Source organism: Cydia pomonella, chromosome 24 (assembly GCF_033807575.1).
Source record: "Cydia pomonella isolate Wapato2018A chromosome 24, ilCydPomo1, whole genome shotgun sequence".
Lineage (NCBI taxonomy): Eukaryota > Metazoa > Arthropoda > Insecta > Lepidoptera > Tortricidae > Cydia > Cydia pomonella.
Genome location: NC_084726.1, coordinates 12,259,919 through 12,282,508, shown reverse-complemented (window position 1 = coordinate 12,282,508; position 22,590 = coordinate 12,259,919). Strand labels below are relative to the sequence as shown.

General features: G+C 37.0%; 2 protein-coding genes across 4 annotated transcripts in view; both read right to left on the bottom strand.

The window, feature by feature from the left end:
* Positions 1–22,590, bottom strand: part of LOC133531143 (nephrin) — a 430,180-nt gene that overhangs the window by 49,693 nt on the left and 357,897 nt on the right. For all 3 annotated transcript variants that reach the window (XM_061869270.1, XM_061869268.1, XM_061869269.1), the window contains exons 10-11: positions 16,412–16,579; positions 15,488–15,619 (exon numbers count right to left, since the gene is read on the bottom strand). In XM_061869270.1, coding sequence (XP_061725254.1) covers positions 15,488–15,619; positions 16,412–16,579 — 300 coding nt within the window. The remainder of the gene's footprint in view (positions 1–15,487; positions 15,620–16,411; positions 16,580–22,590) is intronic.
* Positions 922–7,226, bottom strand: LOC133531150 (uncharacterized). Its single transcript, XM_061869280.1, has 2 exons — positions 6,976–7,226; positions 922–6,876 (listed from the first exon to the last, which is right to left on the bottom strand). Exon 2 carries the CDS (start codon positions 5,603–5,605, stop codon positions 4,334–4,336), a length of 1,272 nt encoding a protein of 423 aa, XP_061725264.1. The 5' UTR covers positions 5,606–6,876; positions 6,976–7,226; the 3' UTR covers positions 922–4,333.

The following is a 22,590-nucleotide window of genomic DNA, read 5'->3' as shown; positions in this document are numbered from 1 at the left end:
AAAAAAAAAAACCAAATGACATTGACAGCTGTCAGTGTCTACCGCTGAAATAAACAACTGCTCGGTTTTATCGAAATCATACATACGTGGTATTTCTATGTTTTAAAATGTATTTCAATTGTGAAATGTATATACCCCAACGCAAACAAAGTGCCTGTGTCCTAGCACAACGCAGGAACACGACATGGATGCGCAAAATGCAACGGAGTGAACGCACATACTGACCTACCGCTCCGGTAAGTTTTGTCCACTCAATATAGCGAAAAGCGTATATGTAAAGTTGAAAATATCACTACAGGTCTCAGTCCTTGACTGACCCACTATGACATCCGTGTCGAAGACATTTCAACTACCAAATCTTACCAAAACAAACATACCATTTTCTAACCTATAAAGTACCTATACAATATGCTACTCAGCTGTTTATAACACTGGGTGGATACCCCAAAGTGTTACAGTTCATCTTTAGTTGGGTTAAAAAAAATTTTTTTTCAAAAAAAAAAATTTTTTTTTTAATCTATACGCCCCATAGGAAGTGAACACCTTAACCTACGAAACGTAAATAAGAAACCATAGATAATCTATAAAGAAAAACAAGTCTTACAACCAAAGTTATACCTATGACTTGGTGAATGATCAGTTCGACCAAGGAAATCTAACGACTAATTTTGGTTCGAACCTTCTTATTCCTAGTGCGCGCTTTCCTAAACCTAAAAGAAAACGTCAAAGACGGCAACGTTAACAACCTTCCCTTTATTAAAGAAATTGCCTATCACCGACAGTAGTGGGAGTATGTAACAAGCTGCATTCTCCAGCTATTACACAATTCCTAAAATTACAAACAAAAGTTCAGTTACAGTACAGTTTAGCGAGAACGTAGTCCCTTTTTCAATAATTAATAATATTTCACGTAATAGGCCCGTTTAGGGTTTATAAGTAAAGTAAGTTTCTGCAGTTTATTCAGATTATTTAAAGTTTTATGTCTTTATAAGGACACATGAAAGATTAATGTTGGTCCGTGTGCACCCGGTACCAATAAAAAACAAAAACATGGAACAAATACCCAGTCTGATGAAAACCAGCTTGTGCCAGGTCGCCTTCAGTTTAGTAGGTACGTTCAATATTTAGTATCACATAGGATATTTTCAAGTGTAAGTATCCAATTGGTGTTAAGACGAGTACCGCTAGGAAGACGGCTCGGCTTCACCAGGACGTACAATGTCTTTTATATGGAAGTTACCTAGAAGTTTTCCTTCTAAGGATTTTAAAGAGTATACAAGAGGACTCAATTTTTTATGAATGACACATTTGTCATAACGGGGCGCTAATTTAGCAGAAAAATGTTTTGCTGCATTTGACAATGGGAAACATCTTTTATAAACGATTTGTCCTTCTTCCAGTTCTACGTGACGCTTCCTCATGTTATAATACCTAGCGTTACGTTCATGGGAGGCAATCAACGAGTAACGCACTTTTTGAAATACAGTTTTGAGCTCTTTAAGTCTTTCAGAAAAAGCACCACTGGTATCTAATTCGAGCGCGTTTTGATCTATGGGACCTTCGCTATTATAAAGGGAACCATCTAGAATCATTTGACGACCATGTGTTAAGAAATACGGTGTATTTTTAGTTACTTCGTGACGAGCTGTATTCAATGCACATTGTATTTCCGATACGTTCTTATCCCAGTTACGGTGATCAGAACGCACGTATGAGGCAATGGTTCTTACTAGTTCACGGTTCACTCGTTCCGTTTGATTCGTCTGAGGATGATACCTAGGGTTATAGAAATTATGAGGGACATCATATTTGGACATTAAGTCTCGAAAGTCTTTGGAAGTAAATTGAACACCATTGTCGCAGAATATATATTTAGGAACCCCATGTATAAGAAATATCCCTTTTTCCATACACTTAACGATAGCTTTAGCAGTTATGTTGCGTAGTGGAAACAAAGTCACATACTTACTGAAATAATCAGCACATACGAAGAGATACTGATTTCTCAGATAAGATGGAGGAAAGGGACCAAGAATATCACAAGATATTGCTTCGCCTGGCGACGATATACGTCGTGGATTACCCATCAAACCAGGACGAGCTAAGTTAACAGGTTTATAAGTTTTACAAATTTCACAAGAGTCGACGTAATCCTTGACGTCCTGAAATAAAGTAGGCCAATAATATATGTCGGCTATCTTGGAATGAGTTTTACCCACGCCAAAATGACCTGCTGTAGGATCATCATGACACTTATTTAGGACTTCATTACGATGCTCATAAGGAAGTACCAGCTTCCAGTCAAATTGAGCTGTCAGACGATACTTATTCTTAGAGTAACGGAAAAGTTTATCATTTTCAATTTTAAAGTTGGGAAAGAGTGTAGGTTTTTCAGACACCTTTTTATATAGATCAAGATACCAAGGATCTTGAATAGTAGCAGAATTTAAAGAACTGACGTGAATACGAGAAAGACAGTCAGGTATGACATGTTCTTTGCCCTTCCGGTGAATTATTTCAAAATTAAATTGACTCAATCTACACGCCCATCTATTTAATCGTCCTGTAGGGTTTTTTAAGTTTTGAAACCATTTTAAAGATGCATGATCTGTTACAATATAACATTTTCTCCCTTCTACATATGCACGAAATTGCTCAAGACCATAAATCACAGCTAAGAGTTCGCGCTCAGTAGCTGAATAGTTCGTCTCTGGTTGGTTAAGTGTGCGGCTGCAGTAGGCAATAGGATGATCGACTCCATTAAAAGGTTGAATCAGAACAGCGCTTACGGCGTAAGAAGATGCATCCGTATGGATATAGAAGCATTCATTAAAGTCGGGACATTTAAGAATAGGAGAAGAAACTAAGGCAGATTTAAGTATGTTAAAAGAATCGTTGACTTCATCTGTCCATTCAAATTTTACTTTCTTACTCGTTAAGCGAGATAAGGGACGAGCTATTTTTGCGAAATTATTAATGAAACGTCGGTACCAACCGCACATTCCCAGAAAACGTTTAATATCCTTAGCATCTTTGGGAGTAGGAAAATTTAAAATTACATCAATTTTAGACGGATCGGTTCGCAGACCGTATCGATCAACTAAATACCCAAGATATTTAAGTTCACTCCTACAGAAGGATGATTTTTTCATATTAATAGTTAAGTTTGCCGATTTTAGTTTTTCAAAAACGGCATTGAGCAACCTTATATGTTCATCAAAATCGGAAGTACAAATAATTATGTCATCAATATAACAGAAAACCTTGTGATCAAAATGAGAAGTAAAGAGATTGTCCATGAGACGTTGCATAGTAGCAGAGGCACCTACTAAACCAAAACACATTCTCTTATAATGGAATAATCCCTTCCCTGGTACAGTAAAACTAGTTTTCTCCTTGGAGTCTTCACTAAGAGGGATCTGATGATATGCCGCACTTAAATCAAGAGATGTAAGGAATTTCGCATCGCGTAAGTTGTCCAGTATATATTGAACGTGTGGTACGGGATACGCATCAGATTTTGAAACTGCATTTACTTTTCTACTATCTAAACAAAGTCTTAAATCTCCGTTAGGTTTTTCCACCATAACGACAGGAGAATTCCATGGAGAATGCGAAGGTTCGACAATTCCTTCCCTCAGCATACGATCAACTTCTTTCGCTAAAGCAGCTTGTTTAAAAGGACTGAGTCGATAATATTTTTGTTTTATCGGAGGAGAATCCCCAGTATTTATAACATGTTCAATTAAGTGAGTCTTTCCCAGACCAACCTTATCCGTATCAATTTGATCATAAAGAGATTTAGTAGTCTCAAGTTGAGATTTTTGTTCAGAAGATAAAGAATCATATGTAGTAAGTCCTGTCTCTGACGGTAAAACGTCAAGACTAGCAATATAATGAGAATCAGTCTTTTCTATATCAGTAATGAGGCCAGGAGCTAATCCATAGGCTCTCCAAAAGTTTAAACCAAGTACCATTGGAGTAGCAATCTCCGGTTGAATATTAAAATGTATAAGTTTAACTTGACCTTTATAATTTACTGGTATAATCACATATTCAGTGGCTACGATTCGATGATCGTCAGCTACATTCACCATAACCGGTTTAGTATGTTTTTGAATAGGTATCCCACCGGTGGCGAATACTAAATGGCTGTTGTGGCCCAGGAAACTAACACTGGCTCCACAATCTAATAACGCCTTGAAATTCAAGTTAAGTATATTTAAGAGAGCATATACCCTGTCATCTCCCTTCGGAGGATTAAAGAAGATTGTCTTTTCTGCACGACAGGGAGCAGAAGATCTAGAATTGTTATTAGCAGAAAAGACCCTATTTAGTTTTTTGTCTTGGAGTTACATTTAACACATTCTGGAGTTTTCACCCCTTTTTCTCCGCATTTAAAGCAAACGATCTCTCGAGAGCTCTTACACTCTTTAGTGTTATGATTGGACCTACCACATCGAAAACATTTCGTGTGAGAAGAGCTTTGTGCCACAGAAGCAACGAAGTTTCTGGAAGAATTAGGGAAACGAGACTGAAACGACTTATTACGAGGTTCTACATTCTTCGACGGATTGTCAGAGGAAGAATCATTAGTCTTGTTTGAGAGAATCGGTTCGCGAAACTGCTTCGCCTTGACTTGCGCCAATTCAATGCGCTTACACAAAGACTTCAATTGCTCTATCGATTCTATGTCGTGTAAGGCTAAATCCTTGGAATACTCTGGGCGAATATTCCGCATCATAGTATCCAGCTTCTCTTGCTCAGGAACCTCCTTCGTCAGACGCTCATACATCCCTAACACGGTTGATACGAAAAAGACAATTGTTTCGGACTTGGCTTGAGTCCTAGCCCGTATTTCCTGCCACAATTGGTGATCCAAATCAGGTATGTCAAACTCCTCTTGTAGAGCCGCGGTGACCTCCTTATATGTAGTAAGTTTCGTACGTTGCGACCGGAACCACGACAACGCCGGACCCTCAAGAACTTCAGGAAATCCCCTATATATACGACTCTCTGAAATTCCTCTGGCATCTCGCAACTCCTCGAGGCGAGACAGAAACGTACGAACGCAGGTGTCACCTTTGAATTTCAAATTCAAGGAATTTATGTTGAAAGTCTTGTCCGTTTTATAAATAATTTCCCTAACAATACGAGATTCGTTAGGAGATTGAAAATCATCATCTGACCCAGACGACGCAGAAGAGCCTTGCTCATTCAACCGATCTAATAAAGAAGTAATTAATGTTTTCAACAGAAGTACCGCTTCGGTCTCCTGAGGTAACCGTGAAACACGACACAAAAGATATTTGCATCGCGAGGATAGTCTATCAATCGCCGACGCCGTTAAGTCTCCTTTCGCTTCTAAATCTATTTCCTCTACCTTACGTTGGCAGAGCTCCAATTCGGCAACTTCGTTACTTATTAACAAGTCCTGGCACTTCAAACTACCCTTTTTGGCTAAATCTGCAGTCTGTTTTAACGCATGACATAAGCTGGACCGACGCGATACAGGATTAACCGGAAGTCTGCGAATCGCCAGTTCATGTGCCATTTCGTCTTTATGTAAATGTATGATTTTACATCCCGCATTTAGGAAATCCATTTTTTAAGATTGATATTTAATATCAGAAGTAAGTCAGTGTCAGGTTTTGAATTGTAATATTTTAAAGTAAGTTAAAACTTTATTAGATTTTAACCCTTTTAAAGTATTTTAAAATAGTGAGAAAATTTCTCTTATGTAAGGCTAATTATTTAGCGTAGTATAGTTTTATTTATAAGTTGGTTAAATTTATAAGTTTAACCTCCAACTCAAGCAACAATTTAAAACAATAACTTGCAATCCCTTTTACATAAAATAACCTTAATACTAAAATAATGCAAAAATGTTTCACTTGGACATGTCATACTCCATAGGCCATACGTTGGGCATGCCACTGTAATAGGTGTGGGTGAGCTCTGGATATGGAGAAGATCCGATTCTATTATTGTTAAAGACCGTTTCCATAGAAGGAAACGTGTTTCTATGGAGTGATCCAGAACTCACCAAACTTCACTACTGAAAAGTTCACAAATACCTTCGGCTAACTACAATCATAGATAGGGTCGCGGTTCAGGCCACTATGGAGTGAGAATAGGTATCCAAAAATTTAAGGTAGGACGCCAGGATACTATCCTCATCAAGCGCATGACGTATCCAAATGAAAATCCCAAATTTATTTAATACACACCTTTATTCCTTAAATATATATGACCCGCTACGGTCAACACGAGTTATTTATTAGTAAATAAGTAATACTAAATACTTCTTAGTGACACCACTATTTCTTGAAATTTACACTAAATACATCATAGACATCTCTGTGTCTACGGACAACAATATCAAAATTTGTCTTCCTAACATAACACTGTCTAAAGTAAAAGTTATGCCCCAACCTCCGGGGATGTTTAGCAGTAAGCAATTGCTCACAGGGATTACAGGTTACCTGTTCAGCGTAAAGAGTCCATATTTAACTAAAGGTATATTCATAAAAGTCTTAACTTCACGGACACTGCCAAGAAGAACGCTGCCACCGGATGGCACAGCCTTAGAGAACCAGGGTCCAGAAAAACCAGGGTCCAGGAAAAAACCAGGGTCCAGAAAAAAACCCTAAGAACAAAGAAAATGTTCTAGGTTAAAAAATTATGTTTTAACACGTTTAGTTTTATAGAAAAATTATATTTTAAACTGAGGCACAGCGCGATTTAAATTACGGCAATGAAGCGATTAAATGACTTACCGGGGTTTATGCCGGGTCCATTATTTCCTATACCAACGACGGCGCCTGCAGACCGCGTGGCAAGACGAAGAGGTGGTTGACGTTACATTAGGTTTTGCTGGAAAATCCATATAAAACACTATATTAACCCATTTGCGAAAGGACACACTACCTCCGCCTTTCCTTCTTTATATATTTAAAAAGTGTGGAAACTCACCAAGTTATGTTAAATTGAAGGAAAAAGATTAGCAGCCGCCATTTTAGGTAGGCTCTAAGACGCTAAATTATGCACATTTTGGGACGAGCTGTAACAAAATTACATTAACGATTACTAACTTGAATTTACCACAGTTTTAGGAAATAAAACCTTCAAGTAGGTTACATACCCCTAAGATTGATTGCCGAAAGATTTTCTAATATCCTTCACATCTTGAAGATCGATCGAACAATGATTTATCAAAATTCCAATCCGAGGAACCACAGACAAACTGATGAATGAAAACCTTCTCATTCAATGGTTACCACGACTGACCGGTTTGACTCTCAGAATAATTCGAAACATCAACAATAAAAAGAGTTACTCATTTTGGAAGCAAATAATACGGACTTTATTAATAATTGGAAATTATAAAAAGATAAAAGAACCACAAGTATATGTTTACTGTCGTACAACAAGTGTGACCGACCGTCTGTTACGGAACCATGGACAAAAAAAAAAAAACCAAATGACATTGACAGCTGTCAGTGTCTACCGCTGAAATAAACAACTGCTCGGTTTTATCGAAATCATACATACGTGGTATTTCTATGTTTTAAAATGTATTTCAATTGTGAAATGTATATACCCCAACGCAAACAAAGTGCCTGTGTCCTAGCACAACGCAGGAACACGACATGGATGCGCAAAATGCAACGGAGTGAACGCACATACTGACCTACCGCTCCGGTAAGTTTTGTCCACTCAATATAGCGAAAAGCGTATATGTAAAGTTGAAAATATCACTACAGGTCTCAGTCCTTGACTGACCCACTATGACATCCGTGTCGAAGACATTTCAACTACCAAATCTTACCAAAACAAACATACCATTTTCTAACCTATAAAGTACCTATACAATATGCTACTCAGCTGTTTATAACACTGGGTGGATACCCCAAAGTGTTACAAATGTATAATTTGTTCTAATACTTCTAATAGTATTTATTGGCAGCGCCATCTCACTTGGTAGCTCGGAATCCCAGGAATGACCCAAGTGGCCGAATGGCTCAGGCACCTGCCGCGATAGCAGAGGACGTTGGTTGGATTCCAGCCTAACAAAATTGCTAAGTGAGATATAACATAACACTAATAAATCAAAGTACCATTTTATACCATTTGGCGTTGAAACTTTAGGTCCATGGGGTCACAGCGCTCACAAGTTCTTTGCAGAAATCGCGCGGTTGACGTAACTGGTGACCGAAGAGCTGGCGGCTTCCTCGCACATCGTATCGGCATTGCGATACAGCGAGAAAATGCCGCCAGCATCCTTGGTACAATGCCTCAAGGGCCTATTTTAGATTTAAGCTAGCTAAAGTAATCCTATGTATAAATATTATGTAAATAAAGGGTTTACTCTTATAAATCAAAATAAAATGTCGATCTCTTGGATAATTGATATTACCTGCACAAATACAGTCGGCGCAATGATTAAGCAGTAATTCTGGTGCACTCTCACAACGAATGCAACCGTGTCATAGATGATATGCATAGATACTAACCGAGAATGGTAACTGTCCACAAAATTAGATTTATATGCCGCACCTCGTATAGTAGAAAATTACAAAAACCCGTTAAAAATAAAAGACAAAGATAACAAACTTACAAACAACACTTCACGAACTGACTTTTTGTTTCATCTCTCTTTAAATAAAGACAATGTCGAGTGACAAGATAAGTTTGTAGTTCTTTGTACCGCTATTATTTACTTCAGTCCTTTGAGTTAAAGGGTTGAGTCAAAACTTTTATGACTCTTAACGTGTTGGATTAAGGTTCATTTTTGCTTCATAAAGCAGGGTTTTAGTAAAATGATTTGGGAGCAAGTTTGTGGCTCAAAAGATGAGGATAGTTAAATAGCTGGACGAAGCGAAGCGGAAGCGTGAAAGGAAATAAAGAATTGTTGGGTGATATTTATTTTATTTGAGACAAAAGTTGTTGTCGGATTACAGAAATTATATTGGCATTCAAGCTTGAAACCAGAAAACTTTTATGTCAGATGGATAGACAGATTTAGAAGTGATTCTACAACTTTTAAAGTTGGGATAGTATTTTATATAATCATTTGGGTAAAAATTATTTCCGTTTCGTTTTAGTAGTAGTAGTAGTAAACACTTAATTGCACAAAACAAGTACATAACATAGAAAGAATACAGTAAATGTGTACAAAGGCGAACTTATCCCCTTAAGGGATTTCTTCCAGCTAACCTTTAACTTTGTTTTTTGTCCCCAAAGAATCTTACGGAGTGAAGCTTTATGTATGAGCTGTAATGCAGTTTTTAATTAATTAATTAATTAATTAATACAAATAAAAGCGTGACCCATTGATTGGTGAGTAAGAAGACAACTAAAAGAATTTGGCAAAAAATTAATTTTTGGTACAAGATTTTATAGCTGAATATACTTTTCTTTCCACAGGCAACTAAACAAATGCTAAAAACCCCAAACACAATAAGTTTGCATTGTTTTATCACAGATTCCTATGGCCACCTCGTGTCTCCATCATCAGATCAGCTCGATGGTATCATGATATTGCATTGTCAGACGACTTACATATATATGCAAATGATCAGCTTCATTGAAAGTCGGAAAGTGGGTCAAAATTTAACTTGCAAGATTTGACCCATAGTTACATAGAGAGGTACATACATTTCAAATTAAATAAAAGCTTGTAAAATGTACTTCTGACAAAAAAACAACGGGTTGCACTCCGGGAGTGCCGGCAGAAGTGAAAACTTGAATATTAACGTTGTGCATTTTTGATATTTTGGAATGGTTAGGGAATAATTTTGCACGAATTGCTTTAATTATCAGTATAAAAGTACTATCATTTATGTGGTAAAATACAATATTCATTTATTTTGCTATCATACACAAACATGAAAATTTATATTACATTAAAAATTTAACTACTGCATGGCTTCAATGACATGGTAACAGTTTTTCGACCAGGTCACGTGTCCATCTTACGAATTTTCAATCTGACGAATCTGTCGTTCATGTGGCCTGTCGCGAGTTTAACATTTTATTCCCATCACAAAAAGTGCACAGCGCCGCTAAAGAAGTTTTCTCTTCAAAAATTCAGAAGTAACATTTCTTCGCTGAAACGTAAAACTCGTAAAAAGCTTAAGAAGGTCAATTTATCTCATTTTCGGTATTTTCCAGTTATTTTTTACTACAAACTTATGATATAATCTCTCTAGAGATCAAATTCCAACTAAACTGTCGACATTGCAAACTTAATTCAACAAAATGTCAACTATTTAAATTTAACTAACGTAAATTACAGTTTGAATTTGAATTGAGAACTATCCGTTAACGGCGTAAACAGCCAAGCCGGACTTCCGTTCGAATTATCATATTTCCGGAAACGGAAGCGACGGCCCAACATGGCGGCCCTTTTTTAAGGCTAGCTGCGTTTTTCAGGGAAATGACGTCACATATTTGGTGTGAAATTGTTGTGAAATTTGCTTCCGTTGAAAATGAAATGGGATGAAGGATTTTGTAGCAAGGAAGTATGGAATGGAATCTAATATAAATTTTTGGTTAGTAAAATATGTATATAGGTAAGTCACACCCTTAAAACCTTCAAGAAAAGAGCTTACTCCAGTCTTGAAAGCCGGCAACGCAGTTTCAACTCCTTTTGTGTTCCGGGTAATTGCTTACCTGGTGGATGATGGTTCGCCTGATGGCGATACGTGTAGTCTATATATAACAAGACAATCTGCCTTTCTAGATCATGCTATTTAGACCGCATCATATGACCAAAAAATCTCTTCATGGCTAGAGTAAATAGGTATCTCATAGGTAAGCGTGCTCCACCGTAGACCGCATCATCACTTACCATCAGGTGTGATCGTGGTCAAACGCCTGTCTATCCTCCATAAAATATAAATAAAAAGCTGAGGCCGCGTTCTTGACATATTGTAGAGCCATGTGGTGATGTTCAGCTCCTCTAGGATGGATTTATTAGTTCTCATACCCGTCCAGGGTATGCGTAGGAGTCTTCGCCAACACCACACGAAAAGGATGACAAGCGTGCGCGAAGAAGAGCACCCACGAGATGGTCTGATGCTGTGAAGAGTCCCATATGGCTTATGACCGCACACTATGGAGACAGCATACATGGTAGCGATCCTCACCAATGAGGTTACCGAGGAAGAAGAAGAATATAAAACAACCGTAAATGCAGCAGCCAAGTTTCAGGATCAGAATGATTTCTTAAAAGGATAAGTTTTCTTAAACTGCATTATAGGTTTTGTGTATAATACCTAAATAAAAAATTGACAACATGTATATATTTTTTATACTACGTCGGTGGCAAACAAGCATACGGTCCGCCGGATGGTAAGCAGTCTCCGTAGCCTATGTACCGTTGCCGACCCCCCCCCCCCTTCGTTGAGCTCTGGCAACCTAACTCACCGGCAGGAACACAACACTAGGGTCTAGTGTTATTTGGCTGCGGTTTTCTGTAAGGTGGAGGTACTTCCTTAGTTGGGCTCTGCTTAGTTGGGATCTGGAATGACATCCGCTGTGCTGTGCTTTACCACACAAAGCGAGATGACATTCACAATGCCCATACCTCTCTTTTGGCCATAGTTTAAGGACGTACCCGGGTCCAAAAATATCATCATCAAACGCGTGTTTTGTACGATAAAGAATTGACTATACGGACAATGACCCTTAGTGTAACAACCGTAAACGCAGCGGCCCCGCAGCTCACGTTAGCGCATCACCCGCCTCGCTGAGCTCACGCTCGCAAAACGCTCGCAAGACGAAGAGCGCGCATTTGGATTTCAAAATCTGTTTTGGTTTTAATATTGATATATGTCGGAGAACTACAGTACCCCGGCTCCCACTTACTAGTGGGAGCCGGATGTTCGAATGTTACACAGTTATATTTTTTACAGTCTATTTTTTTAATTATAAAGAACTACGCTATAAATTTAGACTAAGAACGCACTGCGATTCCAGAACCGCAAAAAGTGTAACGTACGGCATGCTTCATAAGCGCACGCAGTTGCAAGAATGAAACCGCAACAAATTAATCGCAGTGCGTTCTAAGCTTTAGTATGCAAGAAACAAATGAGCGTTTCATATTTTTTCCTATGGGTAGTATTTTTATAGTTAAAAACAGACTATATTATAAAAATAAATTTATTACAACTTTGAAAGTCATAAAAAATCGCTTTATACCACTGTACCAAGTCTAGCAACTATTCAACAATATAAAGCCCTCAAAACTTCAAAATGAACTCCAAACCTTGACCCAGCCACATTTTTATCAGGACCTATGGACCCTTGTAATGTCTTACTAACTCGGAGCGATGCGTGACTTGGAAACATAGCAGGCAAACGTAACGAGAGGGTTACATGTGCGTTTCAGTAAACGACATCGCACGTCGCGGTCGATGTCTTATGTGTATAGCTAGCTTTACCTCAACTGGCGTAATATTCTTTTGGATAGATACTTTAGAAGGGTTCCATGTGAGTTTACTGCGATATCTTATGTATGTGTATAGATACTTTAGCTCAATTGGCATTGAATATTGTTTTGGATAGCTATATATAGCTATATATACTCTGCTGTAACTCTATTATGAGAGGATTGCATGTGCGTTTACTGCGATATCTTGTGTATGTGTATACCTACCATTAAATGGACTGGCATGAATGTTCTTTTGGATAAGTACTATCCTGTAACCACTTTAGGTACTTTATAAGAGGGTTGAATGGGTACTGCATGTGTGTTTACTGCGATATCTTATGTAAACCTATGTAGTTTTAACTTAACTGTCATGATTATTCTTTTGCATAGGTACTCTGCTGTAACCACTGTATACCTACACGGTACTGATGTGCGTTTATTGCGTTATCTTATGTATGTGTATACCTAGCATCAACTGGCATGAATTTTCTTTTGGATAGGTACTCTGCTGTAGGTACTTTATGAGAGGGTTGCATGTGCGTTTACTGCGATGTCTCATGTATGTGTATAGGTAGTTTAAACTCCTTGTTTACATGGTTCCATTGAAAAATATTAAATAACCTAGCCTTAATTTGTTGGCATGAGTCTTCTTGAATGTATGAAATAGTGAGGGTACTGGACATGATTTGAATAGGTGTGTGTTAGCTTTAACTCTGCTGGCATGCGTTTTCTTTTGCAATCTTATGGCATTATTAATAAACGCCTGTTGTTCGAATGTTACACAGTTATATTTTTTACAGTCTATTTTACAGTCTAACAAGTATTTGATAATCTTTAGCCCTTATCCGTCATTTTTAGGGTTCCGTAGCCAAATGGCAAAAAACGGAACCCTTATAGATTCGTCATGTCCGTCTGTCTGTCCGATTCTGTCACAGCCACTTTTTACATTTGGGTTTGTTTGAAAGGGACAGCATTTAACAAATATAAAAGGCTAAAGGTATCCTTCGGTTTCAGGATACACCAGTACTGCAGTGCGACATTACTACTGACTGCATTACCACCGTAAATGTCAAATAAATTATCGATTTTGACATTTGCGGCAAAACTGCTTACGATAGGGATATACAACCTGTCTGGCCTAGTGGGTAGAGACCGTGCCTATGAAGCTTATGGTCCCGGGTTCGAATTCCGGTAATGGCATTTATTTATGTGATGGGCACGGATATTTGTTACGAGTCATGGGTGTTTTCTATGTATATAAGTATGTATTTATCTATATACGTATGTACCCATACTTTGCTTAGGTTGGGGCTAGGTCGATTAGGTCGATTTATGAAAATATTTCTAGATCTAGTCTTTTTTTTATATGTTACGTTCTTTTAAAAGAAAATTTTAAAGTTACTTTGATTTTTTATCAATTAATTAGTTACCATTCAATTATTACTGTGCAAATATTATTGGCAATAGTTATGCAACCCTTCATTCACTTTAGTATTACTTTCAATTTCCCAAATTTAAGAAACTAAGGACCCAATTATACATATACATACATGAAATCGTAATTATATTACATCAGCAAAACTTTATCACATGAGAAATTTCATAGTTCTCTATCGATTTATGTTAATCTGTCGTACGATTGTGTTTGTTCGTCCAAACCAAACAGTAGTATACATTATGATAGGTATACATGTGTGTCTTATACCGCAGTCATGTATATGTGTAGCTGGCTTTAGCTGCGGGCGTTAGTCTACATAATGTCTGAAATTCACTGGCCATATAAACGGTTTCGTGGTGGAGTTAGACGTGATGTGCTCAAACTGGAGATGTTGCGCTCGAAATTCAAATAACTTGAATTTACGTTTGAATTTTCAGATAATTGCATTTTGGATATTTATTATAGAGAGAGAGAGAGATCAATTATTTGTGTTTTTTGGGGGGTATTTTATTATAAATGACAAAGGTAAAATTAACAGTTTTCTTGAACTGACACTAAATATTTACATACTACACACGGAATCTTGGAAGTTTGATTACTAATACGATTGCAATAAATGCTTTGTGTTGTATTGTCTTGTCTTGTCTTGAGGCGATAGCTTTAACAGACTCTCAATAAGAGTAGCAGCTCTATAAAGGAAACAAGTATGAGACTGGCCTTAAATGGAAATTTCGGTGTTATGTTACAAATTCTAATGGAAATAGTCCTTAAAACATTTTTTTGAACTTTTTTTAAATCAGGTATATATATTCCAAATCTTCTACTACGTGTGTTTGTAGTAAAAAACCATAATTTATTAAAAACACAATTAAAATCATATCAAGACAGATGTCAGATCCACAACGCAGGCTTCGTCAATAAATACAAGCAAAAAAAAAAACATCCACAACACGCTTCGTCATCGTAATATGCACCTATCCTACAAAATATATATCCACAACACGTTTCGTTTCCAAATTATTAGATTATGAGCCATGACGAGCAGGTTATATTGAAATATATTATTTATATGCTTAATATTTCTTTACTTTATTATAGAGTTGTTACGAGTATGACTTAAATTCTAACAAAGCTTTCTTGGTTATACGTGTACTAAAATTACGAAGCCGCTGATCATCGTTTGTCCCATTTCCATCATACCAATACGTTGGAAAGGGACAAACGATGATCAGCGGCATCGTAACTTTAGTACATGTTTATGAATAAGAGAGTTAATCTCATGTGACTTAGCCTCCATATTATCAATAAACATAGCTAGGAAAACAATTTAAGATATTTAGTAAGTAGCTATACCATACTCTTTGTTCATATATTTTAATTTTCCTTGGTGGGTGGGTGAAAATATATTATTTTATTTGTAGCTTTATAGCTCTTTTTTATTACAAGTTATTTCACAAGTACGGTAACGATATCTTCTTAAGTACATTAAGCATAGATATAATATTGACTTAAATTTGCGTAAGGTGTTTTGCTTACCATGACCTCAGGAATACGTTGTTAAGTTTATCCGTTTCCTCGAGGGACCTTGTATATAATAATAATGTACTTACATAACACGTTGATAGTGTGCGTAGCGACGACGTTCTCAGTCAGCTGTGCGTTGATACCGTGACAGACAACGACGATTGAACGTCTGTCTTTCTCCACAGTCACCGTGATGTTGGACGTCGTGATCCAGCCACCTAGAACGTAGAAAAATAATTGCTTAGAATCAATGACTGTGAATACTGAGGAATAGAATTCAAACGTAAACATTTACGCACGAGTAAGTAAAATAGGTAGAAAGTATAGAGCAATACCTACTGTATTAAGAGGCTATGATAAAAAATTGTAATTTTTATTTTGAATTTTTACAAGTTTTAATCAAAAACATATCCCATGATAAAATTCATACGAAAACTAAACTATATTTGAAAGGGTACATTACAATCAAAACCTTAAAAAGTTAAATTTGACTTGATAGAAAAAAATCCCTAAAACATGTCTAATTTTAATTTATTTTCAATTGTATATACCCTGCATACTGTAGCAGTATAATTTTAGTATAATAGTACATTAGACATAAGAAAGCCGACGTGTGTAATAACCACAGCACACGCGTTTCATACGACGTTTTTCAACGCACTTGCGAGGAAAAAATAAACTTTCATGTTAATCAAATTGTAATGTTAAATCGGTTAGCATGCAGTCTTGCATCTGACAATCGGTGGAATAAAAACGCCGTTTCGAGCAAGTGTGTTGAAAATAGCTAATGATATAGGTATATAGCCGAGAGATTTGACTAACAAAATTTTAAATGGAAGTATTTATTTTAGAGATATTGAGGAAAAACGTCAAAACCCGCGCGGTCGCGAAATCTTCCTTCGCAAGTTTCGCGTGGCGCGCCTAGGGTTTTGTTTTTTTTTTCTAATTTCCTGGCTTTACGCCCCCCGCCCCCTCCCAACTTGCATCAACTTAAACACCTAAACCCTCACCTTCCGGAGATATAACAGTGCGATTGCTAGCTTCCTTATGATGCTTCCCAAGCACCAACCACTTAATGTCAGCAGCGGGATTCGAAGGTGCCGTGCTGCAGGTCAGAGGCACCGGGTCCCCTACCCTGGCTTCTGTGGGGCCTGTGATGGTTACGTGGGCTGGGGCGACTGTGGAAGAAAAAATAGGTTAGATTTATAATGTTAAATGACAAGTGTTTATGTCTATTGCCACTGCTCTTATTGAGCCGACTGGCATTACCAGGGATGATGGCATGAGGCCTGGCGGGGTGTCCTTGATTCCTTGGAGTCTGGGACGTATGTTAGTGTGGGATGCTACCTGTGTAGACACACTGGCACTGTCCCACCTCCAACAGACTAATGTAAAAGCGGGCGCAGCGGCGGAAAGCGCCGAAATTTAGAAACATAATAAATTAACTTTGTTGCACAAATAAAAAAGGCAATCTCTACCAGTCGACCATACTTATAAATATTTAATGAGAATTACTTTACTTTACCTATTACCTTCATTAGGTCTTCCAATAACGAACATTGTAACATTAAAAAAATGCGTTTTTACTAGATATTTTTAGGTCCCAGGCAAGTCACACCCGCCCTTTAGGTCAGAACTTAAAGACTTCTTTAACTTGTTCAAGCTCCAATCATCTCATAAGCCTCAGAATATTAACTATCTCGAAAAGATCGTTCTCATTCATTTTACATTCGATATCTACATTGCGATCTTATAAACTTAGAACCGAGGTTGTCTCAAGGACTGGCTCATTAGGGCAGATTGTCTTTGAGCTGGGGAGTACTATAGGTTCTCGAGAAGTGTTTTCTCATCTGAATCAGTGAAAGTGAACGTTTAAAACCTCGAGAAAATATCTAATTACTTTATCTAATATTTTGAGTTGTGTTTATATATAACCCTTTTTAATTTAATTTCTGTACAAAAATTGTGAATAATTATCAAGAAAGAAGTAGTTTTTCTTTTCTAAGCTCTCCTGAATAGAAAAAGTTAAAACAATAATAATACCACAAGTAAGTACAGTCAGCATCAAAAGTAGCGGATGAAACAACGCGCCAAAAGTATCTGATATTCCGGATAACTTTTCCAAAAATAGATAAATTTCTAAAACTTGCATTGAAAAGTATATCTTTTACAGTCTTAGTTGTTCAATATTAAAGACATCACTTTTTGTTAAGCAATTACAGAATGGTAGATACTTATGAAGCGTTATTTGATCCGCTACTTTTGATGCTGACTGTACCTGTATTTTTTGACTTTATAGGAAAGGGGGCGACCGGTGCTCTGGATGTTGACATTATGGAAAATATTTTTATGACATAAGATAGATGTTTATTAGTGGAGGTCAGATGGCAGTCGCTTTCGTAAAAACCAGTGCCTACGCTAAATCTTGGGATTAGTTGTCAAGCGGACTCCAGACTGGCAGGAGCCGTGGCGAAATGCCGGAACAACGTGACGAAGAAGATAAGATAGATGTTTATTAAATAATGCCCCTTCGTTTGACTTTTTTTCTTGATTTTTATAAGAAAAAAAAGTCAAATTTTCAAAAGCTCCGTACTGTTATAATAAAAATAAAAACAGAGAACTGGTCAAGTGACTAGATCCCCTTTTTTCTTGACGATTTTAAATAAATACTTTAGCTAGTTTCAGATTCCCGTGAGTTCAAATAGTAACAACACTTGATTACAGTAGGTACAATCAGAATGTGATTAAGGTATAATTCTGCAGAATCATACTAATGTAAATGTCAATAAGCATCAGGTATTGAGTATTCTGTTTAGGATAGTTGAATAGACTTAAGATGTATTTATAATGCAATCAAACTTCAAGACCAACTGAGGAACGTCCAGATCCGACGTCGCACCAAGGTGCAAAACGTCGGACACGTCAGTTACCATGCAGTTATGGCAGGTGGGCCAAAATTTTAACGGAATGGTGGCCGCTTTCAGACGAAAGGAATGCCTGGCGTCCGTTGGCTTGTTGGGTGGACGACATTCGGAAGATTGCGGGTCACTTCTGGATGAGATTGGCTCAGGATAAGTGGCGTACTTGAAGAGAGGCCTATGCTCAGCAGTGGGCGATAAAAGTCTGCGATAAATATGATGATATAATGAGATGGTGAAGGATTATAATACCGTAAAATGTGCCTACTTTACTTCCCGGTGGGTAATTGTGCTTACACAGTTTATGACAACCTCATTTACGTGTGATCGACAGTGATCGGTTATTTGGATTCTCCCTCGCGGGATATCAAGTAGAAAAGTTAATATAGATACGACAGTTTCCCGCGATACCGAACAAACCGTACAAAAATAAAACAATTTAAACTATCTCTAAAGAATTTTTTACTCTTACATGGCAACCAGTTGAGACAAAAACTTCTATTCTTTTCCTAATCTCAACATTTTATTTAAAGCAGAATATATTACAACTCCCACAAAGTATTAGCTTATATATCTGTCATGATGGAAAAAATACTTCAAAATCTTGACATTGACATTTCATTATTTTCTCTGGATTTCAGTTCTAATTATTTGCTTCTAAGGATTGCATAAATAAATAGGTATCTGTATAATTTATACTATAATATTAGGTCACAGGTTATCATATAAGTGCAAATACATAGATCTTATAGCTCAAAGGCGATCCAATAAATAAGTATCCACGTTAAGTTCGCACACTATGATTTATGGTTCAATTTTCATTTCATCGAGTTGTTTCATGGACTCTAAGATTATCTTTTACGACAACTGTGGCTTACTCTAATTGAACTTTTGATTCGCGTATGATTGGAATATTCTCGGGAAGTACTAGACCGTACGGCAGTATTACATGCTAGTTGACATGCCGCGAAAACTTAATTCTTCCCCTAAGGATGAAACTATTCTATGTTGGATCGAGCCCCACGTTGACTTGATGTATGAGTCGACTAAGCAATCAATCTATTGTTCAAAATGTGAAATAACCATCGGATGTACGAGTAAAAATGTTGTTAAAAAACACGTTGAAAGTGGCCAGCACAGAGGATTACAACAGAAGAAAGAAGATTTTTACTTTGATCTAGTCCAGTTCTTAATTCTTTGCAACATTCCGTGGCAGCAAATCGAAAATCCGGCTTTTAAATCTTTCTTTGAAAAGTACATATGCTGTAAATGTGGTGATAGTATTAAGTTACCCGGTGAATCTATTATAAGAAGAACGTATTTGGATAAGTTTAAAAAGAAAAGTTAAGTGTTATACATGGTGACGTTGCAGACGAAAAATTATGGATATCGCTTGACGAAACAACGGACTTTCTTGGGTACTCGTCTATCAGCTACTTAGATGTTTAAAAGTGTAATAAAATAAACACATTGTATTTTTTGCTTTTTCTAACAACATAAAGCCCGGATTCCCGGGGCATATCCATACTAACATAATGATTGAGGTCGTTCACCCCATGTCGAATCCAAAAAACCGATCACTGGTGATCGATACAACATTATAGTAGTGTTGTAATACTTAAAATCGGATCTGGAAGTGATCCCTTATAGGGATAAGTTCACCTTTGTAAATTTTTAGGTTTTATTATGATTTCTACCTGTCTTAGGCCCTCAAAACACGGAGCGTAATCATCGCGTACCTAAGCGTATCGTAAAAACGTTACGAGTACGAGCCGCGTAGAGTTCTAGGCACTAAGCGTCGCGTAAGCGTAATCGTTTTATAAGTGAAATCTCTTTAGTTGAAATCATGGCGTCGCTGGCGTCAGATGTCTTCAGCGGATGTATCGACGATCTTACTTTTTCGTCAGATGAAGAAATTTTTTATTGTTTGATTATGTCAGAAGTTTTTTTTACGCCTATATTACGCTACGCCTGTCGTGATGACGACATAAATCTCGTACGCTACGCTACGCGTGTGCGGACTTGTTTGAAGTTGTTCGTGCTCGTAGCGCTCTCATTCTACGCGCGTATTACGATACACTTACGCGTCTCTTACGCTTACGCTCCGTGTGCTCAGAGCCTTATGTCCAATAAAGTGTTTACATACATACACACTGATAATATTGCCAAAACTTCATGAAATATTTGAAATTAGAATTGTGGATCAAATATGACTAGATTTATCGAATATTATCAAGTCATTTCTCCTTTATTTTAAAAACAAACTATCCAGACTCATCGCTTGATTTATTAAATAAATACCAGGTATTCCCGCAAGACAGCACTCTGGGCCCAAATTTATTGCGATAACAACTTAAGTGTTAATAAAAAAAGTTTGATAAATTCCGTAAAAAAATAACGCCAATCGCCTCGTAGTCTTTGGTTTGACATTTATTTTCGTTCAACGCAAATCTTAAGTTTTAATTTCTTTTCACAAGTCCATCGACGCGTCGAAGTTTGGAATTTACTTAAAAAACGGACCAGGCGCGAGCCGGGCTTAAGAGTTGGGGTTTGTGATTCAGTTTTTTTTTATGTATACACTAGTATTCTAGCAGCAGTATTGCAGATTATTTGTTCAGATATTTGTGAACAACTTGACCGCTCCGATATATCTGATGGTGACTGTGTAAAACTGGGAGTTACAAGTTTGCCGTTTGGCCTCTTTTTGCAAAAGCAATATTTGTTAGAAAGACAGACAAACAACCCCTAAAACCTAAAGGATAACTCATGCTAGAAGGCCTGGACCTGGCCCGAGGCGCCCTACACTTAGTTTTCTAAAAAAAACCGGCCAAGTGAGAGTCGGACTCGCGCACGAAGTTATCCGTACCATTATCTATAAAAACAGCAAAAAAAATTACGTTTGTTGTATGGGAGGCCCCTTAAATATTTATTTTAGTCTATTTTTTAGCATTTCTTGTTATAGCGGCAACAGAAATACATCATCTGTGAAAATTTCAACTGTCTAACATGAGATACAGCCTGGTGACAGACGGACGGACGGACGGACAGCGGAGTCTTAGTAATAGGGTCCTGTTTTACCCTTTGGGTACGGAACCCTAACAATGAACACTAAGATGTAACTGTTACTTGACACAACACAACACAACTAGGAAAAAGTTCAAATTATCTTATTAAATATTTATATTACTTATAAATAAATAAATCTCACCGAGGAGCCCTAAAAAACTTGATACCAAAGATCGCCGTCGCTATCTGAATGGTTTCGTACTTTTCGTAGATTGACTTTAGAAAATATTGACGGTCCCAGACTTTTGTTTCTCACACTGTTTGTTTTCTGTCTGGCCTGGCCTTAAACTGATGGTAGCAAACTTATATCTTATACCTTTAAACGAGCAATTCTTGTATATATATATATGTATATATATTTCTGTGATCTCGGAAACAGCTCTAACGATTTCGCTGAAATTTGGTATATGGGGGTTTTTGGGGGTATAAAATCGATCTAGATTAGTCTTATGTTTGGGAAAACGCGTGTTTTCGAGTTTTTATGCGTTTTTCTTTCGACGCAGAATATGGTCGCTAATTTCGTGCTGCCGGCCACTGTCCGTCTGGTCCAGCGGGTTAAGACGTGGACGGCTAGAAACGAGTGTTACGGGTTCGAATCTCGCCCGGTGAATAACTTTTGTTTTTTTTTTATATGTTCATGTTTATATATATTTTTTTTAATTTTTATTGTTTTAGACAAGTTTAATTTAGTAAAAAAATGTATTTAAGATTATCACCTATACACCACCATATTACAATAAATAGTTAGGACACTTAGAACCGAGCAAAGCTCGGTCACCCAGGTACTAAATTATTAACTGAAATAGATGTCATAAATTAATGAAAAAGTTACAAAGCCTTCCAGGTCGTTAGCCGCGTGATACGCCTATACCTTATATTACATAAGGCGGACTTAATGCTATTAATTAATTAATTGAGGCATTCTCTACCAGTCGATCTTTAGGCAAAGCAAATTCGTGATCTATGAATTCGTGTGTGGTTTTTGGGTATTTTTTGTACTATTTTTAGTATTTAAGTGTTTTATGTAAATTGTTGATTTTTGGAATGTAGTAGTTTTTGGGTATTAAATTGTTTCACATTGTATTCTTTTGACGTGTGAATTATGAATGAATGAATGTAAAATTAGACAACATAAAAATACTAAATTCAATAATTATATTTAGCTAGTATTTTATTTTATTTTATTTTATTTATTAGGAGAACAA